The following is a 24,181-nucleotide window of genomic DNA, read 5'->3' as shown; positions in this document are numbered from 1 at the left end:
TGTCAGTACCATGTGGCTGTTATTGTAGTGCTGAAAATGGTCCACCACCCAAACAACATTTGCTCAGGGTTTTATGGGGGTTTCTAAGGTGGGTGACTTAAGTTTACAGAGCAACAGAAGGGTTACAGTCAGTAATTTTATACCCACGAAGTTCATAGGTGAGTTCCTTTGGCAGCGTGTTTTTTAATACTTATACATTTAGAAAAATAGGTTTCATGTAGACCATTGAATCTGAACAGTGGTGTATAAAACAGTGAATATTCAGAATAAAAGGCTTAAATGATTACATAACAGCTGCCAGGTAGTGTGATGACTCAGCTAGCAGAATAGGTGCTGCACAGCAACATGGGTCCTGGGGATATGGGTTTGATCCTTTTTACCTGGTCACTGTCGTTTAGGAAATGGTTTTCCCTGGTTTTCTCCGGGTACTCTAGTTTTCGTCCACCATCCAAAAACCCTGCCCTGCACAATGTGTTTATTAGGTGACACCAGACCTAGTGTAACCCTGGCCTGGATGAGTCTGACAGTGAAAATAAATCAATAAGTTAACAACAGCTGATCTTTAAGCATCTTAAAATATGCCTAATTCTCCCCTGAACAGGGGAATACAAGCTGCCCTGTCATTGTTTATATTGAAATAATACATTTTGCAGGTGACGCAGTGGTAAATTATGCTAGGTCACTTCTGCAGGGATACAGGGTTTGAGTCCCCTGGTGGTGTCCCCACGAGTCATGCAGAACAACATTTACATTTACATTTTCAGCATTTAGCAGATGCTCTTATCCAGAGCGACGTACAGAAGTGCTTCCATAGTGAACATTACCATACTCTAGTTTAAGTAGACAACAGTCCAAGAACACACATCTGCTAAAACCCTTGTTCGAACCAATTATTTTTTTTGTGCAAGAAATGAATTAGTATTAGTGAGTGTTAGTAAGTAAGTACAAGTCAGCTTAAGTGTTTAGTAAAGATGCACAAAAGAGTGCAGGACTAAACCACTGAGTAAAATGAAAAATATCATTCTAGCAATCTGTAATAGTTAAATACTAGCTTGTTTTTAGGCCCTAACATTTATCTGGATGGAATTCTGTTTGGTGTTTTTATTCTGAGAGCCCATAGACGATGGGTGCAAAGCAAAAATGGGTAAAGGTAACGCAGTCTAGTTTTCTTTGTTTTCTTTGTATTTAAGTAGGATGTATTTACAGCTTGGTGGCATGGTGACTTAGCATGTAGTGTTGGTGCTTTACAGTAACAGGGTCCTTGGGACTGGGGTTTAACCCTCCTGGGTAATCTTTATTGATTTACAACCTGTGTTGAAATGTCTGAGCAGATCCTACATTGGGTCTGGGTTACTCTGGAGCAGCCTTTCTCACCCTGGGGTGCCGTCAAAAATATTCTGACGTTACTGATAATGAAAATGAAATAAATCTAAAATACAAAAAAGTCAACTTATCATGAAAATGTAGACCATTAGCCGCCTCAAACATCAAAACTTGTCTCACACGCCCCTTTCCCCGTGCTACAACGCCAACGCGGGTTGCGTGCGTTGCCTATAGTGATGAGTCGTTCACGAACGATCCGATTCTATTGAACGGCTCTTTAAAATGAACAAAAGAAACCGAGTCGCGTCTCAATATATATTTATATTTCTGTGCAGTTCTTATCGGCTGTAATTCAACCATTCCACTTCCATCAGTAGTGGGAATCAATCAGTCATAATAAGAGCTGTTTATTGTCGAAATTCAAATCCCTTTCAGTATCGCGGAGAGAGCAAGCGACACACACACACACACACACACACACACAGAGAGGTCATTACCTCATTAATGTAAATATTATAATTTTTATTATTATTTTGCACTGTTTTTATTAATATTTTATTCTATTTTATATTTTTGCACATGTAACTGTTTTGTATATATTTGTTATTTTTTATTGTTATTTTTATTATTTCTCTCTAACTTGCTTGGCAATACGAATGTCCTTATTTGTCATGCCAATAAAGCTTCTTTTGAGTTTAAGTTTGAGAGCTGTAACCGAGCTACAGAGAAACCATGCAGACAATGAGCAGTGCTGGTGGGATAATGACAAATAATTGAGAAATAAACTATAAACTTGTTTAATGATGTTAAATCTGATTGGTTCATTGCGCGTATGTTTTAAAGCAGAAACAAACACAGGCTCATCTCTGCACAAAAAAGGATTTTTCTGAAACCTAATGCAATGCAACCACAGTACGTCTCTTCCCTGTAGTGTTTTTGTGTGTTAGCAGTACGAGGGATGCAGAGTGTAAGTTTTTTAATACATTTTAGACTGGGGTGACTTGAGATTTTGAAAACTTTTAAAGGTTGCCGTGACTGAAAAAAGGTTGAGAAACACTGCTCTGGGTAACAGTAACAATTGTAAAGTAATAAGGCGGAAGGGTTGAGTGTGTTCTATTTTTTCTTTGGCTAGCTGGGTGGAGTTAAAAATAGAGCGTGCCGTGGAATACAGTTTTCCCCAACAGTGAAAATGGAAGTCACTGTAACAGCTGTGCTGAGTCCATGTTGTGTTTGCTGAGTCTTGAGTCATGTGACCTACTCTTTGTCATTTATTATAAGGTGAGCTTGGGACTATCTTATGCAGGCCTCATTTTTTAGCTTGAAATGACTGTGATTAAATGTTTGTTATTTAAAGCTAATAACATTTATTTGTAAAGCTGCAGTGAGGTGCTGTAGTGTCACTCCCATAGTTTCTAGCAGCCCCATTTGTTGTCCTTGGCTACTAACCTGGGGAAGATGTAACTGGCTCATCCCTGGAAGGGGGAGGGAGGACATTAGAGGTCATTGACTCTCCTTCACAAAGTGTGTCGCGTTGCACGCTGAGTAGTCCCGCTGTTCTCTGAACCTGGATCTTAATGATGTGGCATAAATACTGGTTTAAAATGTGGCATAACATTGTGCACTCCAGTAGTCCTGCCATGCACTGCATGCAGAGATCATTGGAAATATAGCCAAAATCACAGTCTATCATTTTGTATTGTGGTAAGAACATACAGTTAAAGTCATAAGTTTACATACACTTGTTAGGGACATGAACAGTGGATTCAGAAAGCATTCAGACCCGTTGACTTTTTGGACACTTTATTGTGTTGTGGATTTGATATTAAATGGGTATAACTGGCATTTTACCCATCAATCTCCACTCAATCACTTGTAATCATGAAGTGAAAGCGTGAAAGCGTGCTTTTTGAAAATGATTAAAACAATTCTTTTGAGGCTTTATAAAACTGACAAAAAGTACAAAGACAACTTTTATTGCATTTGGCAACTATAATAAAATTTAGAATGTAATTCCAGAAACACCAAATTGAGACGGGGCAAAATAAGAGTGAAAAGTGTATAAAATGTTCAAGTTACAGTTATGCTACTGTTATGCATGCTATACTGTAATAAATCCAGCCACATGGGATCGGAAAGCAATGTGTTATTTCTATGCAGAAACGCTGTCAAGTTCTCTGGGCCCAAGTTCATCTCAGATGTACCAAAAGACAGTGGAAATGTGTACTAAGTTCATGTTTCAGCTTGTTTTATGGGAAATATATGTAGAGTTCTCAGTGCCAAAGATGAAAATCCAGACTTTCCAGACATCCAGACTTTTATCAGTAAAAGGTACAAAAGCCAACATTTGTCATGGTATTGGGGTGCATTAGTGCTCACAGCTTAAATGACTTGCATATGTGTGAGGATACACAGCCGGGTATATTCAGAATTTTAGAGACATGCTGTATCCTTCCAGCAAGGCAACATCTTTTCCTGTAAAGTCCATAGTTCTTTTAGCAAGACGATATCTGGCTTCATTCTACATGTGCCACAAACAGTGGTGTTTTGTAGTAACGGTGTGCATCTGCCTGACTGGCCTGCCTGTAATCTAGATCCGCTCCTATTGACAATATATGGTGAAGATTAATGTATTAGGCATGAATGAGCAAAACATTTTCTTTCATAAGTGCAACAATTAGTGCCTATCAAACTATTAAAAAGTGTAAAAAGTGTAATTAATAGGAAATTGTCTGTGTTGCAGGCATTCTAAATGAGTTTTTATTTACAAAATGCAATAATTAGTGAAGACATTAAAAATCTTTTATTTGTAATTTTGTCAGGTAAATGAAGGATCAGGGAAATTAACAGATCACAGATTATCCCAACTTTTTTCAGAAATGGGGTTTGTTATGTTAAATGTAAATAAATGGTAAATGTTCACTGCTCTCATACTTGGTTCTCTTCACCTGGAAAGTATAATGACAGTTTATAGCAAGAGACAAAAAATTGATTTTCACTGTGGTGAAGCAAATGTATTTATTTATTTTTTAAATATTTTGTTTATGCATGTTCTCCCCTTTTTCTCCTGACTTTCAGTGTGTGAGAGTCCCTATCCGGCTTAATGCCCTACCCCCTATATGAACAACAGGCCAATCGTTGTTCATGTGGCTGCTCAGCCCAGCCGGCAGGCAGAGCCGAGACTCGATACGATGTATTCGAGATCCCAGCTCTGGTGTGCTAACGTGTTTGTTTTTTTTGTTTTTTTTACCGCTGCACTACCTGGGCGCCCATGAAGCAAATTTTAACTGGTAGACAAATTTCTATTGATACATGTTGATATTGATATACTATCATAATCCTCAGCCCTAGTTTATATATAATAAACTAACAGGAGCAATTAATTCTACACATGTGAGTTAACAAGCTAACAGTGGCTAAACACAACTACTAATTAAAAACACAAACAATACAAAGTCTGAAAAACAAGGTCAGCCTAAATTCTGTGCAATTATTAATGAAGGTAAACACATCCAGGCAGAAGAGGGTGGGGGAGAGTTACCTATCCCTTTTTAACAGGTTTGAAACGAGCAGATGGACTACTCAAGGTCATGAGCCAGAATCGCTTTCCATAGTAAATATGTAGACACCCCTTCTAATTAGTGTTCAGATGTTTTAGCCAAATCCATTAATAATAATATAATCAACTATCTTTCCCATTTCTGGCTTATAACAGTTTAGAGAAGGACTTCTTTCATGTTCTTTTGTGTCTATGCCCCTAAGCACTTAAAGTGAGGTCTATTATGAAATGCCTTTAGTTTGATGTGAAAGGACTCCAGTGGCCTACACAGAGCTCTAACCTCAATTATATTAAACATCTTTTTAAAAAAGTGGAACGCTGATTGTGTTCTTTTGAATGGGAACAAATTCTCAAAGAGTGGAGGCTGTTATAGCTGTGAAGTTGGGGGGGATCCATATTGGGATATTCAACAAGCTCATGGCCAGGTGTATTTATACAGCTAGCTATAGCAACCAGAATTAGTTTTTTTTTATTGTTTATGTTGTCCTGAGTCAGTCCAGCGTTAATATGTAGGCATTATGAATAATTCATGACCATGCTTATGCAGCAGTCCTATCCATGCCATGCATTCTGTCACTTTTTGCTGTTTTAATGTTTTTGGTGAGTAATCACAGGGAAATTAGAAAATGTGATTGTGACTGTGCAGCAACCCTGCGATTAATTCTGGACATGACGGATGATGTCCATTACACATTTATTGAATTATTGAAATTGCTAAAAACAACAGGCATCTTTAGGAACTCTGGCATTATCAATGTTTTATAAATGGAAATAGGGTGGGATGGCAGTGCAGTTGATATTTTTGATATAACAAGAGGCCCGTGATGGCAAAAGGGGGTGGTGCAAGAGACAAGACTTACACTGGAGAAATGAATTACACAGCACATGCAAGATCGTCATACACTATATAGCCAAAATGATGTGGACACTTGACAATGAGCTTGCTGGATATCCTGTTCAAAAGTCATGGTCATTAAAATATAATATAATATAATATATTTATATATATATATACGTATATATATATATATAAGATAAGATAAGATAATCCTTTATTAGTCCCACAGTGGGAAAATTCACATTGTTGCAGCAGCGAACGGACAGTAAAGCACTCAGTACAAAAGATAGACAATAAGAAGTACAATGTATAACAATAATAATAAAAAGTCAGAAAAAATCTGAAAAACTCTGAAAAATATTTACAAATAATTACAGATAATTGCACATGGGAAAAAAATATTGCACATTGTAATAATTTCACATGGGGAAAAAAGTTGCACATTGTTATGAATAATGAATGATTTAAAGTGTGTGTGAGATCTGTCTGGAACAGTGCTGGTTATATAGTCTAACAGCAGCAGGAAGGAAGGACCTGCGGTACCGCTCTTTCCCACATTTGGGGTGAAGCAGTGTGTCACTGAAATACATTTAAGCATTTGTGAGATTAGGCACATGTTGGATGACATGTCCTGGCTCACAACTGATGTTCCAAATCATTCCATGTCCAGCCCATGTGTGCGGTGGCCTTAAAATCAGAGACCTGAGCAAGTTACTGGAGTTCCTTCACACCAAACAATGGTTTTATATTCATATTTCTCCTTCTACAGTGCATAATATCATTAAACAAGGAATTCAAGGAATCGGGAGGAATTTTAGTGTGTAAAGGCCAAGGGCACAAGCATAAGCTGAACACCCATGACGGCACCGCATCAAGAACCGCCACTCAACTATAGATGATATACAGTGTATCACAAAAGTGAGTACACCCCTCACATTTCTGCAAATATTTCATTATATCTTTTTATGGGACAACACTATAGACATGAAACTTGGATATAACTTAGAGTAGTCAGTGTACAGCTTGTATAGCAGTGTAGATTTACTGTCTTCTGAAAACAACTCAACACACAGCCATTAATGTCTAAATAGCTGGCAACATAAGTGAGTTCACCCCACAGTGAACATGTCCAAATTGTGCCCAAATGTGTCGTTGTCCCTCCCTGGTGTCATCTGTCAAGCTCCCAGGTGTAAATGGGGAGCAGGGCTGTTAAATTTGGTGTTTTGGGTACAATTCTCTCATACTGGCCACTGGACATTCAACATGGCACCTCATGGCAAAGAACTCTCTGAGGATGTGAGAAATAGAATTGTTGCTCTCCACAAAGATGGCCTGGGCTATAAGAAGATTGCTAACACCCTGAAACTGAGCTACAGCATGGTGGCCAAGGTCATACAGCGGTTTTCCAGGACAGGTTCCACTCGGAACAGGCTTCGCCAGGGTCGACCAAAGAAGTTGAGTCCACGTGTTCGGTGTCATATCCAGAGGTTGGCTTTAAAAAATAGACACATGAGTGCTGCCAGCATTGCTGCAGAGGTTGAAGACGTGGGAGGTCAGCCTGTCAGTGCTCAGACCATACGCCGCACACTGCATCAACTCGGGCTGCATGGTCGTCATCCCAGAAGGAAGCTGACGCACAAGAAAGCCCGCAAACAGTTTCCTGAAGACAAGCAGTCCAAGAACATGGATTACTGGAATGCCCTGTGGTCTGACGAGACCAAGATAAACTTGTTTGGCTCAGATGGTGTCCAGCATGTGTGGCGGCGCCCTGGTGAGAAGTACCAAGACAACTGTATCTTGCCTACAGTCAAGCATGGTGGTGGTAGCATCATGGTCTTGGGCTGCATGAGTGTTGCTGGCACTGGGGAGCTGCGGTTCATTGAGGGAAACATGAATTCCAACATGTACTGTGACATTCTGAAACAGAGCATGATCCCCTCCCTTCGAAAACTGGGCCTCATGGCAGTTTTCCAACAGGATAACGACCCCAAACACAACCTCCAAGATGACAACTGCCTTACTGAGGAAGCTGAAGGTAAAGGTGATGGACTAAACCCAATTGAGCACCTGTGGCGCATCCTCAAGTGGAAGGTGGAGGAGTTCAAGGTGTCTAACATCCACCAGCTCCGTGATGTCATCATGGAGGAGTGGAAGAGGATTCCAGTAGCAACCTGTGCAGCTCTGGTGAATTCCATGCCCAGGAGGGTTAAGGCAGGATAATAATGGTGGTCACACAAAATATTGACACTTTGGGCACAATTTGGACATGTTCACTGTGGGGTGTACTCACTTATGTTGCCAGCTATTTAGACATTAATGGCTGTGTGTTGAGTTATTTTCAGAAGACAGTAAATCTACACTGCTGTACAAGTTGTACACTGACTACTCTAAGTTATATCCAAGTTTTATTTCTATAGTGTTGTCCCATGAAAAGATATAATGAAATATTTGCAGAAATGTGAGGGGTGTACTCACTTTTGTGATACACTGTAACCACATGGGTAAGGGGTTATTTTGGCAAACCTTTGTCAAGCACTACAATACAGAATTACATGCACAAATGCCACTTAAAACTTTACTGTGCAAAAAAGAGCCTTATGGTAACCATGTCCAGAAGCGGCGTTGACCTCTTCAGGGCTCGGAGGCAGCTAGGATGGACCATCACACAGTGAAAACGTGTACTGTGGTCAGATGAATCAGCATTCCAGGTCTTTTTTGGAAAAAATGGACGGTGTGTGCTCCGGACCAAAGACGAAAAGGACCATATGTGGCACTAAAGCCATAGAAGGGACAGATTTAGGCAGGTCAGAGACACAGACCTGAATTCAACAAAAAACAATAAATATGTCCTTTTGGATCAATGACAAGAAAAAAGTTTGTTCTCCTGTAAAAGTCAAAAGTCTCTTATTCTCAGGTTCTCCTGTGCCTCACTAATCTGTCTCTCCAAGCTGCCTATTAAAGTGGAAACAGGTGTTTAAAAGGGCATTTCAGTCATGCACAAATCTACCTTTTTAAGCCTTACCTTGCCCCTCCACATAGCTACAACTTAATACCTGAGAGGGCGTCCACAAACTTTTGACCAGACACTGTATATAGTAAAACAGACAATATCACATAAGCATCAAGCAAACCTTATAGAACTAGTTTTAGTTTTAGCCACCGTTTTACTTGACTAATCTAATTATCAGTACAGCAGCTGCCTTCTTGGCAGATCGTTAGGAAGTATAATCCAGTTTCAGCAGAAAATCCCCATGTACCCGATCAAGCACCTACCTATTTGCAGAACCAAGGCTTGTGCTTGTTCACGTCTAGAGAGGGCATTTGGGATTGCTCTGCTCCGTCCACAGAGTCTGTTATTATTGTTTTGAATTCCAAGATGCATAGATACATGATGGTGATTCATAATGCGTTTACCAATATGGAAGGTAAACCTTGAATACAATTTGAGTAATATTGTGTATTTAATGTAAATAATCTATAGTAACAATTAGGAAAACTGCTTTCAGTCTATAAACAATAATTATTATATGTTTAATCTAAAGAGTAAAGGACAGGGAAGGAGTGACTCTGTAACCTGAACCCCCTGGACTTCAGTAACACAACAGTCTTGCCACATGCAGTGGGAGAGCAAATGGATATGACAGAAATGTCAGAACATTATTAGGATTCCGGAGACTCCACACAGTGCCACTTTTATATTTACATTGCTAAGGCTGGTTGTCTTTCTGTTTGATGTGCTCTAGCTCTTGTGGCTGTATTTGCTGAGGTTTTTATATGCAGATCACATGCTTCACCTTCGAACCTTGTTAGCCTAAAACCAGACAGAAGAAAGAATGAAAAGCAAACAATAAAACTTCCCTTTTTGTTTTTATAGCAAATGTTGGTTTTCTCCCCAAACGTAATATTACAAGTAACTGTATTTTCATACAATCGACCATCCTTTTACGTTCTTTTGAGAAATGTATTTAATGGCACTCAGGTGGTGCAACGGTAAAAACACATGCTAGCACACCAGAGCTGGGATCTCGAATACATCGTATCGAGTCTCGGCTCTGCCTGCCACGTGAACAACGATTGGCCTGTTGTTCATATAGGAGTAGGATATTGAGCCAGATAGGGACTCTCTCATGACTGATGCAACTACGACTTCTGCTGGCGCCTGCACAGAGACGAGGAGAGAGTGCGGATCAGGGTGTGTCTCTCCGTACACAGGGATGGTCTGCTGCTGGTCTCGTCTGATGTAGGTGACAGAATGCATACGCCTGCTGCCCACGTGTCGGAGGGGACATGGGTGAGCTTTGTTCTCCTCAAATTGGAGCGGGGGCCGGCATTAGTGGAAAGGAAGCATGATGCAATCGGGCAATTGGACGTGCTAAAAGTTGGGAGAAAAAAGGGGAGAAAATGCATTAAAAATATATATATTTAAAAAAATTGAACCCAGGACCTTCTTGCTGTGAGGTGACAGTGCTACCCACTGAGCCACCGTGTCGCCCTCTTTTGAGAAAAAAGTGCAATCTGCACCACATGCAGTGTTTCACTGAGTTATATTTTTTGCTGGAGAAAACTACATTCTTACACACAACATAATTTATTTTACATTTGGTTTTTACTAATGTATTTCTTGACATCCATTTATCTATCCATCCATTCATTCATCTATCTATTCATAAGACTTGATTGTCTTATTTGCATTAGAAATATGGAATGTGAGGATTAGCCTAAAATGTCACTTTTAGTTAAGCACAGTAATCCTTTTTGCTTATTATATCAAATTAATTCCAATGTATTAACAAAAGATAAAAGTATTAAATCATGCATTGTCACCACACAAAGAAGCCTCCATACCTGTTTATAATTAAGAGTGTGTTTCCTCTCTTGAGATTATCATCAGTGTGCTCAGTGGAAGTATCTGTAACTTTCCATCACAAACCATTTCCAGCTATGTTGGTAGGTAAGCCCCCTCCTGAGATTCTAATTAATTCACACTCCGGCTGATGCAATGCCTGGCACTTTAGTATGAAAAGGCTCTTTATCTGATTTCATTGCTTTCAGATTCACAAACCAGGAAAGAATATATGTGTTAGTCAGAGCTTGCATTAGAGCTACACAATTGCTTGAATCACAATGTTCCATGCAAAGTATAAAAATAAATAGTTCAATAAGGTATCTGTTTTGTTGGAAGACTAATATAATGAATAAATTAATAAACAAAACAATCCAAACTAATTTAGATTATGCAAAGAACCCACAGAACAGTAAAATACTCATTTGCATATAATAGGTTCTGTAATATTGGTTTTGCAAAGACCATCTTGTGATAAAAATAAAAACAATATATTGTGCAGACTGGATTATAGTTATGTGGTCATACTATTATGCTGATACTAGTGGTGAAAATTACCATAAAGACTTCTTCCTGTCACGTGGGAGAGAAAGGACTCAAATGCGGAGGTTTTAAATAAATAAAAGTTTATTTATAAACAGAAAAACACAGAACATCACACACAAGACAGAACTCAAAAACAAACATAAGGAACCCCGATGGACTTTAGCTGGGGAATGCAGGCAGCAACAAAAAGAAAAGAAGAAAACTAAAAGACGCTGGGCGCGAACCCCGGCCGCTCGGGTGAGAGCCGGGCGCGTAACCAGCGCGCTGCTGCCGCGGGGGAAAGCAGATGACTTCATGCGCTTAAGGCGCTACAATTACTTTCGGCTACAAAGCCTCGAAATCGCCTCAGGCGCAGTTCGAGGTAACAGACGGCTCCGTTATCAGCCGCAGCTAGAGCCAATCTGTTAAAGCACACAAAAGGGTGCGGATTCGAACCGGGGCGGCTGGCAGGACAGCCGCGCACTTAGCGGTGTCGCCACCCAGCGGTTGCTGAATCCCAGAATACTTGTTTTACGCTACAAAGCCCCGAAATCGCCTCAGGCGCAGTTCGGGGTAACAGACGGCCCCTTCATCAGCCGCAGCTAGAGCCAATCTGTTAAAGCACACAAAACAGAGTAAAGAAAACCGGTTAACAAAACAGTTACCCAAGCTCCTAGTGCGGATTCGAACCGGGGGTGCTGGCAGACCAACCGAGTGTCTTACCGAGACGCCACCCACCGGCTGCCGAATACCACAGCTAGGTTAGCTAGGTAAACATTAGCGGGGAGAGGACCAGCGCCGTGTCACGGGGCTGGCTTCACCCGCTAATGCTAAATGCTAACGGGAAAAATAAACACAGTACGAGGACTGCACGACATCGCACCACGCTACTTCTAAGAAGGTAAAAGAAAAGCTAATTACCTCAACCTTGCAGTCTACACACCCTGATGGCCTAATGCCACCGGGGGTACCTCTAAAACTACAAAAGAAGCGTGGGGGAGCCGTCAGCAGTCCCCACGGACACCGCAGTGCCCAAAACAAAAGGAGCAAACAAGACAAAAGGTGCGACACCTGCAGCCAGGCGGCGTACCCTTAAATAAGGGAGCCGCAGCTGCAGGTCGTCACCCTAACGAGCTGGCCTCTTACTAAAGGCCTAGCTCAATACTGCTCTGTAAGGCCTGTGACGTCGGGGAAGAGTGGTAAGTCCCACAAACGCCACAGAACCATTACAGTACCCCCTCCTTAAAGGGACCTCTCCTGAGGTCCCTAGCCAGCGGTCCAGTTCCCCCAGGTTGCTACAGGCAACCGGGGGATTCCCCCAGGTTGCTATAAGCAACCAGGGAGTGCCCCCCCAAAAAAATTATTGGGAGAGAATGGGGGTCCTCCACTGAGTCCAGAAATGGTCGCACCTTTCTGTCACGTGGGAGAGAAAGGACTCAAATGCGGAGGTTTTAAATAAATAAAAGTTTATTTATAAACAGAAAAACACAGAACATCACACACAAGACAGAACTCAAAAACAAACATAAGGAACCCCGATGGACTTTAGCTGGGGAATGCAGGCAGCAACAAAAAGAAAAGAAGAAAACTAAAAGACGCTGGGCGCGAACCCCGGCCGCTCGGGTGAGAGCCGGGCGCGTAACCAGCGCGCTGCTGCCGCGGGGGAAAGCAGATGACTTCATGCGCTTAAGGCGCTACAATTACTTTCGGCTACAAAGCCTCGAAATCGCCTCAGGCGCAGTTCGAGGTAACAGACGGCTCCGTTATCAGCCGCAGCTAGAGCCAATCTGTTAAAGCACACAAAAGGGTGCGGATTCGAACCGGGGCGGCTGGCAGGACAGCCGCGCACTTAGCGGTGTCGCCACCCAGCGGTTGCTGAATCCCAGAATACTTGTTTTACGCTACAAAGCCCCGAAATCGCCTCAGGCGCAGTTCGGGGTAACAGACGGCCCCTTCATCAGCCGCAGCTAGAGCCAATCTGTTAAAGCACACAAAACAGAGTAAAGAAAACCGGTTAACAAAACAGTTACCCAAGCTCCTAGTGCGGATTCGAACCGGGGGTGCTAGCAGACCAACCGAGTGTCTTACCGAGACGCCACCCACCGGCTGCCGAATACCACAGCTAGGTTAGCTAGGTAAACATTAGCGGGGAGAGGACCAGCGCCGTGTCACGGGGCTGGCTTCACCCGCTAATGCTAAATGCTAACGGGAAAAATAAACACAGTACGAGGACTGCACGACATCGCACCACGCTACTTCTAAGAAGGTAAAAGAAAAGCTAATTACCTCAACCTTGCAGTCTACACACCCTGATGGCCTAATGCCACCGGGGGTACCTCTAAAACTACAAAAGAAGCGTGGGGGAGCCGTCAGCAGTCCCCACGGACACCGCAGTGCCCAAAACAAAAGGAGCAAACAAGACAAAAGGTGCGACACCTGCAGCCAGGCGGCGTACCCTTAAATAAGGGAGCCGCAGCTGCAGGTCGTCACCCTAACGAGCTGGCCTCTTACTAAAGGCCTAGCTCAATACTGCTCTGTAAGGCCTGTGACGTCGGGGAAGAGTGGTAAGTCCCACAAACGCCACAGAACCATTACACTTCTTCTTTGATTATCCATGTGTATGCCTCACAATGCCAGCCACATAGCACATCTGCTGCTGGACAATTTCAGCATTACCATTAAACTTAGCATCACAGTCAAACAGTAAAACAGGACTGGAAACCACTATTTTTTTTTTCTTTTTTACTCATGCATTTTCTCCTAGTTTAGCGTAGTCAATTTGTCTTGCGCTGCTGGGGGATCCCTGATTGCAGTCTAGGTGGGTATATTGCTACTCACGCCTCCTCTGACCCGCGCGCAGCCCATGGCGGAACCCTTTTTTTTTTTACCCTGATTGACAGATAGAGGGCCGCCTGGTCATTAGACAGTGTTTGAAGACCCCACCCACATAGTCCGGTCATCCCACCCTGGCAGAACCGTGTCTGCTGCAGGCACTGCCAATTATGCCCGCTAGATGGCGCCCAGCCGACTGGTGGCAATGCCAGGTTTTGAACCGAGGAATTCAGAATCTCGATGTTGGTGTGCTAGCGGAAAATCCCGCTGCGCCACCTGGGCAACCGGAAACCACTGTTAAATACGAATGACCTTCTAGCCTTTAGACGGCATTGCACAAGAAACTATTATGCTACTGTGATAAACATAGCTACATGGATTCAGAAGTACTTTGGAAAACTGTTGTCACCTTGCTTCGTCTCCCACTGCATCAATGAATTTAACTTGGAACTCTCTTACACAAAAAGAAAGCCATACATTCATTCTATGCAAAAACTTCATGTAATGTCATGTAATTAAAGTCACATCAATCATTAGTAATCATACAGGAATAGCTATTAGCATTCACTAAGCTGTCATAATCCCTGAAAGGTAGATAAACAGTTAACATATGGATATATTGCGGTATTACTAGAGGACTGTCAGTAAATGTCATGCATCACTTTATGTCTGGCTGTGAACTATATATGATTCATTATCGTTTATGAAATAATATATAAGATGGCTATCTTTTATCCACCTACATGCTTGTGTTACATGGCACTGCTGATGTAGGCTCTATATGCAACGATGACTCTTTAAACTTGCAAACCTTAGCTATATGGTCTTCAGCCCACACACTGGCAGGTGTGCTGTATGTGTTGCACACACACACACACACACACACACACACAAACACACACACACACACACACACACAGCTTTCCCACACTAGTTATACTATACCTGGACCATTCTCTCAGCAACCTTGGTTTCACAATATGTGTTCTTGAAATTGTGAGTCACTGGCATAATTTTCTTTTCTGTTGAATGTGCATGACGTTTGAGCCCTCAGATGGCACCGCATAAGAAACTGTCATGCTGCTGTGATAAATATAGTCATATAGGTCCAAGCACTTTGGAAAACCAATGTCATCAACACACAGCCTCCACTGCATTAAGAAATGCAACTTTAAACTCAGGTATGAGAAGAGAATCCAAACATCAGCTCTATGCAGACACTTCACTGGCAAAAGTTCTCCGAGCTCTAATCTAAGGAGGACCAAAAGACAAGGGAAACATGCTGTAGTCAGATACGTTGTGAAAAATGGACAAGAAGTTCTCTGCCCTGAAGACGAAAAGGACCATCCAGATTGTTAGCAGCAAAAGGTGCTAAAACTAGCATCTGCCGTGGTATGGGGGTGCATCAGTACCCATGCTGTTATTTGACACTTTTTTGAATACATGCTTTTTTGTTTTTTTATAATTGGAAAGTCAAAAGATTATGTGTATATGTTCAAATTGTAAATATGCACTGTAAGATGTAAAGAAGCAGCTGCAGTATTAAAACCTCAAACCTCATTGAGCTGGAAGCTTTTGCATGAGAAGACTGGGTACAGATTTCACAAGAGAGGTGTCAGAAGCTCGTTAGCACTTATTTATTTTGCTTATTAGTGATTATTAAGGCAAACATGGACATTTATCTAGACTAGATGTTTAACCTTTAAATTCAAAATGATGTCAAATTATGTTCTCAACATTGTCTGTATGTATCAATAAATGTTCTTTCTCTGTTTACTCAAAGTTCTTGCTGTGGATTTTGACTCAATTTTATAAGCAACACACAACTAAAAGTATTCAGTCAATCAATTAAGGCTTACTAGAATCTTGTTTTAGGGTCCCATCAGTGGCAGCTGTGCAGTGGTGTGGCTTGAACCCTCGACCTTTCAATCAATAGTCCAGTATGTTAACCACTCAGTCAGTGTCCAGTATGAGGTAAACAGAACGTACTGAGGTATATACCCACCCAGTGCATAATTCATCAAGGATAAAGCACTTAAAGGTGCATTGAGTAGAAATTTGGCTCCAGTGTTTACCAGGTATAGTACCATAGCATGATAAGATGCTAACTAGGGATCAAGGCATTTTTTAACTGATCGGTATCGGCTTTACTAAGCCCGATCCTAAGCCCGATTTTTTGTTTTACGTCAGTGGTCAAGCAGGCGTCGTAAACTGAGAGTCCAACAGCGAAGTGTAATGTCTGCAATACGAGCATTTCATGAGGCGGTAGTAGCAGAGCTGCGTTCATTACTGTAGAATTTTACTATTTATATGGTGTGTGAGTCAAGGATCACTCCGGTTTACAAAACAATAACTTTTAATCCGAGTTTGAAAGGAGCATAACATACAGCACGTTAGCTGCGTCCGAAATTGCATACTTCCATACTCAATAGTACGCGAAATGAGGACGCGAGAGCGGTTAGTATGTCCGAATACATAGTATACACAAAGAGGTACGCGAGAAGTACCCGGATGACCTACTTATTGGGCAGCCATGTTTGAGTATGCAAGCGATGCACACTTGTGGTCCGCTAATGTATCCCATAATGCAACTGGAGCTGCGTAGGCGTTCGAAGCGGAATAAGAAACAAGAAAGCTAGCGGAAAATGGAGAGTCCTCTGTTTACAAGTGTAAGTAAGATCAATAAAATAAAAATTTTAAAGACGAATAAATAACAAAAAGACGATAAATATCCAAAATTTTGGCGAGTGGGGTTTGTAATGAGTCTGTAACTATGGTGATATTACATCATCACGTCCTCACGTCATCACTTGACGTTGGTAAGATGGCGGATTTAGTACGTAGCGGTGTTGTGTGCATACTGCACTTCTGTACTGAAAGTATGTACTTTTTTACCTGCCGAGTAGTGCATACTTCCTCCAATCTAGTACGTACTCTGTAAGTATGCGATTTCGGACGCAGCTCATGTTACAAGACTGAACAACATCTCAGTATCAAGCACTCTGATTGGCTTAGTTACAACACGCCTACTAGTACGGTGGCTCATAAACAGACCAGATATTATTCAACTAAACGATCTACCAATTTGATACGGCAACTAAAAAATAAACGCTCAGTCGAATACAGCGAGTTTATTATTATATGATGAAAAAAGGAACCGGCTGTCTGCTAACACGGCAGAGATGCTGATTTTCCTCAAGAAGAACCTTTACTTCATTTTGAGTGTTCTAGTTTTACTACTACAAAGCTGCACTAAGTTTGTTTACTTTTATTTTGTAAAAATAAAAGAACATTAAGCAATAGCTTGGATGCAGGAAATTTTTTGTTCCTACAGCACTGCAGAGGTGTTCAACATAAAAAACATGTACATTTGATTAATTTGAATAACTGTAATGTACTTGAAGTGTGCACTATGTGAACAGTATTATCTAGTTCTTATCTAGACAATATCTAGAAAATACAAGTATCGGTTTGAGACTCGGTATCGGATCGGGATCAGAATTTATGATCGGGATCGGGAACAAAAAAACATGATCGGGACATCCCTAATGCTAACCATTAAGCAATGGAGTCAGTCAATAAGAAAATGTTTGTTTTAATAGGATGTTTATGTCATGTTTTACACTCTTTGGTTACATTCATGACAGGAACGGTAGTTACTCATTACAATGTTCATCATCTCACAAGGTTATATCGAACACAGTCATGGACAATTTAGTGTCTCCAGTTCACCTCACTTGCATGTCTTTGGACTGTGGGAGGAAACCAGAGCACCCGGAGGAAACCCACGCAGACACGGAGAGAACATGCAAACTCCACACAGAAAGGACCTGGACCGCTTCACCTGGGGATCGAACCCAGGACCTTCTTGCTGTGAGGCAACAGTGCTACCCACTTAGCCACCGTGCCGCCCTCAATACAAAAAATGAATTGGGGAAGGGAAGGCCTCTTGAGGCATGTCTAAAACATAATTAGCATGGATAGATTTTTTCAGATGCTTGTTCTTTGTCCTATAATAATAACATTTGCTTTGACAACTCATTTCACTTCTCTTAGTGTTACACATGAAGTCCAAGCTCCACAAACATAGTTTGTACCAGCAGCGATCACACTGTATAACACTTCAGTGTGTCGGGACATCATTGAACACTGAGCCACTATAAGTATAGACTCATGGGCATTATCTATCCTTTTTTTATTATATTACATGTCTCATTCGATAATACTTACTGCAAATGACACCTTTAAAAGCTTTTTATATTGCATACTACATTTCTTATTCTATTTAATTAATAATATAGTGTTGTACAAGAATACTTGTGTACTTTAATACTTTTTACTTTAATGTATCTTGAGCTGCTGTAATAACTATCTGTCTGTCTGTCTGTCTGTCTGTCTGTCTGTCTGTCTATCTATCTATCTATCTATCTATCTATCTATCTATCTATCTATCTATCTATCTATCTATCTATCTATCTATCTAAATAATGATGTCTTCAGGATCCATGTATTGTGAAATACATTATGTTGTTTGTGGCAGTAAAATTTATTGACGTTTTTCTATGTGTGTTTGGCAGGAGGCCAAGAAAGCAAATAACAGTCAGGCCGATGGGCAAGTAAAGAGCCAGGATGAGAAGGAAGAAGTGCCAGTTAGTGAGGTGGGCTGGATGACCTCAGTAAAAGACTGGGCGGGGGTCATGATCTCAGCACAGACTCTCACCGGAAGAGTACTGGTGAGTGCAAAGCCCTCACACACTCTGCGTAATACCATCTTCAACCTATTCACACGTTCCATTTTATTTGCTTTTACATATGGATATTGAGTTTGTAGCTAGATTTAAGGCTACATATATATATATATATATATATATATATATATATATATATATATATATATATATTATATATACAGTATATATACATACAGTGGGGCCAAAAAGTATTTAGTCAGCCACTGATTGTGCAGGTTCTCCTACTTAGAAAGATGAGAGAGGTCTGTAAATTTCATCATAGATGAATTTCATCGTACACTTCAACTATGAGAGACAAAATGAGAAAAAAAATCCAGGAAATCACATTGTAGGATTTTTAAAGAATTTATTTGTAAATGATGGTGGAAAATAAGTATTTGGTCAATAACAAACAAGCAAGATTTCTGGCTCTCACAGACCTGTAACTTCTTCTTTAAGAAGCTCTTCTGTCCTCCACTCGTTACCTGTATTAATGGCACCTGTTTGACCTCGTTATCTGTATAAAAGACACCTGTCCACAGCCTCAAACAGTCAGACTCCAAACTCAACCATGGCCAAGACCAAAGAGCTGTCGAAGGACACCAGGAAGAAAATTGTAGACCTGCACCAGGCTGGGAAGAGTGAATCTACAATTGGCAAGCAGGTTGGTGTGAATAAATCAACTGTGGGAGCAACTGTAAGAAAATGGAAGACATACAAGACCATTGATAATCTCCAGGGACTCAAATCCTGCAGTGCCAGGCATGTCCCCCTGCTTAAGCCAGTACATGTCCAGGCCTGTCTGAAGTTTGCCAGAGAGCATATGGATGATCCAGAAGAGGATTGGGAGAATATCATGTGGTCAGATGAAACCAAAATGGAACTTTTTGGTAAAAACTCAACTCGTCGTGTTTGGAGGAAGAAGAAGAACCCAAGAACACCATACCTACTGTGAAGCATGGGGGTAGAAACATCATGCTTTGGGGCTGTTTTTCTGCAAAGGGGACAGGACGACTGATCCGTGTTAAGGGAAGAATGAACGGGGCCATGTATCGTGAGATTTTAAGCCAAAACCTCCTTCCATCAGTGAGAGCATTGAAGATGGAACATGGCTGGGTCTTCCAGCATGACAATGATCCCAAACACACCGCTCGGGCAACGAAGGAGTGGCTCCGTAAAAAGCATTTCAAGGTCCTGGAGTGGCCTAGCCAGTCTCCAGACCCCAACCCCATAGAAACTTTGTGGAGTCCGTGTTGCCCAGCGACAGCCCCAAAACATCACTGCTCTAGAGGAGATCTGCATGGAGGAATGGGCCAAAATACCAGCTACAGTGTGTGCAAACCTGGTGAAGACTTACAGGAAACGTTTGACCTCTGTCATTGCCAACAAAGGTTATGTTACAAAGTATTGAGTTTAACTTTTGTTATTGACCAAATACTTATTTTCCACCATAATTTACAAATAAATTCTTTAAAAATCCTACAATGTGATTTCCTGGATTTTTGTCTCTCATAGTTGAAGTGTACCTATGATGAAAATTACAGACCTCTCTCATCTTTCTAAGTAGGAGAACCTGCACAATCAGTGGCTGACTAAATACTTTTTGGCCCCACTGTATATTATGTGTACCAGTGCAAAATTTGCCAGGAGTTTTGTATTTGTAGTACTTTTAATCAACATTGTTTTCGTGTATAAATGATGACATTTTGGCACTGAGACTGAATACTAAACAAACGAGATACTCTTTGTAATCTTGCCAGTTACAAATAGCACCTCAGCCACCACTGAACAGGTCTGTTAACTATGAATTATTGAGCTAATTTACCACATAATAAAGCTCATTAAGTTTGGGGGTGTTGGCCAAATAAGAGCTGCTTTATTCTTATGACCTTTTACATAAGAAATGATATCTGAAATGCTCTGTTGGCTCATCTGTGATTCATAAACATCTGGAAAATTGTCCATGCCAAAAGAAATACAATGTTTGGTTTTTGTATTTTAGAACTTGATAGTCATGATGGAGCTTAGGCGGCACAGCAGTAATATACGCTAGGCCACTACTGCTGAGATTCGAACCCCAGATGTCGGGCATCTGCTTGGACATGATTGGCTATGTTGGAGGGATGGCCTAAACAGCCTAGCCAATGTGAAGTGCATTTGTCAGTGTGCTTTCAGAGCTTTCAGTCTAGATTATATCCAGGTTCTCTGTATTGTTATTAAGTGCACTATAAGCATGGCGTATGCAGGTGGTCTTCTTTTTTCAGCCTGTACTACATCTACATTTACATTTTCGGCATTTAGCAGACACTTTTTATCCAAAACAACTTACAGTACTGTGACAGTATTTTGTCTAAGCAATTGAGGGTCAAGGGCCTTGCTTACAGGCCCAACAGTGACAATCTGGCAGTAGTAGGGCTTGAACCAGTCCCCTTTTGATTACTAGTCCAGTACCCCAACCGCTAGGCTACAACTGCCCTTCTTTTTGCTCATCTGTACTATTCTTTTTGCTTTTTGTTTGGCTGGGATAGTCACAGTCAGCCAGGAGTTGCATTACAAAGTGGGACTGTAAAGTGCAGTGAAGATGTTTCTTCATTTGTGAAAGATTTATTGGTAGTCTTTAAGCCAACTTTTTTTGTCTTTCAAGACTCCTCTCTGTGTGCTGCCAAATTCTTTGGTGTTTATTGAATTGAAAAGCATTTGTGACACAACATTTCTTAAAATAAAAAAGCAGGAAAGACAAGATCTAAAATAGAAGTACCATGCACATATAAATGCTAACACACCTAATGTATGATGTGCTTTTTATTTTTCCATTTCATCACCCACTTTATCCTGGTCAGGGTCACGATGGGCCTAATTCTGTCCAGTATCATTGTGCGAAAAGCATGAACATCCCTGGACGGAGCGCTGACCCAATTACCCCCAGACATAGCCAATCACAAGCGGTAGTAATGCCAGTGGTAAAGAGGTAGTAAAGTTATGTAAGCAGTCAAGTACCTTGTATATGTTTGTTTATTAAAGCAATAAGCCACGAGAGACCGTGCGCTACTGCGATTTTATCACGGGGACGCTTTGCGTCGTGCCTAAAACGTCTTTCCCCGTGATAAAATCATAGCAGTAACGCCCGGTCTCGAGTGGCTTATTGCTTTTATAAAACGGCGGTCAACATAAAATATAATAAAATACAACAATGTTCAATAAATAAATGTTTTTATTTACAAAAACACTTACAAAAAGCATTCTTCAGCAAAATCACGTAGTCTGTTAACAGTGTTGCTAGGCAACATGAGGGCGAACATAACATTCACTTTTTCTTTTCATTGGCGTATTAATATGGAATGATGTGAGGTGGTCATAGGTGTGCGTTTATCTGGGATTTTACAATGGCTTCGAACGGGGCTCAGCCAATCAGATTTTAGGACCGGAACTATCCGTTTTATAATTGGATTTTAACGTCATGTTTTACACTTTGGTTACATTCATGACAGAAACGGTAGTTACTCATTACACGAGATTCATCAGTTCACAAGGTTATATCGAACACAGTCATGGACAATTTAGTGTCTCCAATTCACCTCACTTGCACGTCTTTGGACTGTGGGAGGAAACCCACGCAGACACGGGGAGAACATGCAAGCTCCACACAGAAAGGACCCGGACCTCCCTACCTGGGGTTCGAACCCAGGACCTCCTTGCTGTGAGGCAACAGTGCTACCCACTTAGCCACAGTGCCGCCCGCCTTGTATATGTAGGTACCGTTTTAGTACTATTGGAAAAGCATGCATTTTACAGCCGAGTACAAGAAAGCCACTAGAATTTAACCTGTTTATTTAAGAATGTAGAGTATATGACAATTTAATTAGTTAAACATATAATTTTATTTGTGGTGTTTTAGTTTGATGACTTAATATAAAAATATGAAATATAAAAGAACACACCCAGCTTAAGTAGGTACTCTAATAAAATGTTATTTTGTAAGTAAACATTATTTGAACTTGTTTAATTATCATTATGCTGTCATTCTCATTTTTATATGTACATAAAAATAGATTGACTTACTGTTAGCTGTCTGGTGCTCATAAAATGTTTCACGCAACATGGGTAGCACTTATAGGCTAATTATATTTGGTAATTATTTATTTCAATGCTCGGTAAGTTATAAATATTGCACTGAAAGAGACAAAACATCAAAGAAACAGAAAAGCACAATTGGAATCGGGGTAACTGTCAAGAATGAACAATTACCTTAAATGTTGAGGTCATGACAGTTATTCTGTTAAAAAACTGCAACGGGCACATCTTTAAAGGCAGTGTAGTATATACCTGCCTTATTGTGTAACCCCAAAATGAAAGGCTATTTAATTCATAATGATTTTAAATTAAAACGTTTAATGTTTCACTCAATGGTATAAACATGACACTTTATGCCCCAGGACACAAACAAGTCGGAATCAGAGCATGTGAATGCACTAGAGTGTAAGTTTTTGGTCTGTATTTTCTCTATACTATATGGTGTACAAGCCCCATACTGGCCTGTCCTTTAGGAATGTTCAGTTTCTTTCAAGGACTGATCCATCTTTTAGCCAATAGCTGTAGTGTAACTTAATTGTGTACGTAGGAGGGCTTTGCTGGAGCTGTAGCAGCACTTTGAGCATTAAATCCCTGATTGCAGGTCATGCTGAAAGTCTTTATCACACCCATAAATCACCTTTTAGTGTTTTATGTTCCACCACCATGTCTTTCCTGCTATTGAAAACTGACCACAGGACTGCAATCTCTAAAAACAAAGGCTTAATAAGAATGGATACAAAAGGTAAAAACAGCTTTATTCTTTTTCGGATGTTATCTGAAAAACAGGTTCAATGGAATCAGCCTTTTCAGTTGAAACAAGATAAAACAATAAAACGTAGACCACCAGTGTGTGACAGTGTTGAGCAGAAGACACAGTTGTTTGTACATCCACCCTAGTTTGATTTGGTATTATTTGGTTTATAAAGACTGGACAGACCCAGGCTTTATTACTTCCAGTCCTGTTGTGTATCATGGTGGGTTGTGTTTTGTAAGTGAAGTGTGAGGTGAAGCCCCATACAAGAATAGAATAAAATAGAAAACAATCCATATGCAAGTTTCTTAATCAAGGTAGAACAATACTGTGGGTAAAGAGGCACTATCAAAAAAGGTATCACAAATCACAAATAAATAGGGTGGCCAAAATAATGAATCATTGTAACAAATGAAAGACCGTGGCCGGCAAAGTGGATGGTAGATGGATGGAACTGGTTGACACAATATGACAGGATGCTCTGGCTGTCTGGGACAACCCAGTTCTGGGGAAAAAGGAGGAAACCCTAAACACAAGCCGGGGATAAAAATGCATGAGCAACACTCTGACTCCAACTGGTGCAGCCTGTGATCAATGGGGATTTACAGGCGGGTTCTACTCTGGAAAAAGGGACGTCATGCTGCCTCTAGGACAGTTCGCTTTATCATAGTGGTTCTGTTGTAAGGCTTGAAAATGCTACAACAACCGGTGA

At 40.9% G+C, this 24,181-nt stretch overlaps 1 protein-coding gene across 1 annotated transcript in view; it reads left to right on the top strand.

The window, feature by feature from the left end:
* kcnma1a (potassium large conductance calcium-activated channel, subfamily M, alpha member 1a) overlaps nucleotides 1-24,181 on the top strand; it is a 229,067-nt gene that overhangs the window by 31,822 nt on the left and 173,064 nt on the right. Inside the window, exon 2 of the mRNA XM_062996096.1 lies at nucleotides 18,495-18,650. Within this exon, the coding sequence (XP_062852166.1) occupies nucleotides 18,495-18,650 (156 nt within the window). The remainder of the gene's footprint in view (nucleotides 1-18,494; nucleotides 18,651-24,181) is intronic.

The sequence above is a fragment of the Trichomycterus rosablanca genome, chromosome 5 (genome assembly GCF_030014385.1).
Source record: "Trichomycterus rosablanca isolate fTriRos1 chromosome 5, fTriRos1.hap1, whole genome shotgun sequence".
In the NCBI taxonomy this organism is placed as follows: domain Eukaryota; kingdom Metazoa; phylum Chordata; class Actinopteri; order Siluriformes; family Trichomycteridae; genus Trichomycterus; species Trichomycterus rosablanca.
Note: the sequence above shows the minus strand (reverse complement) of the source record. Positions and strands in the feature narration are given on the sequence as shown.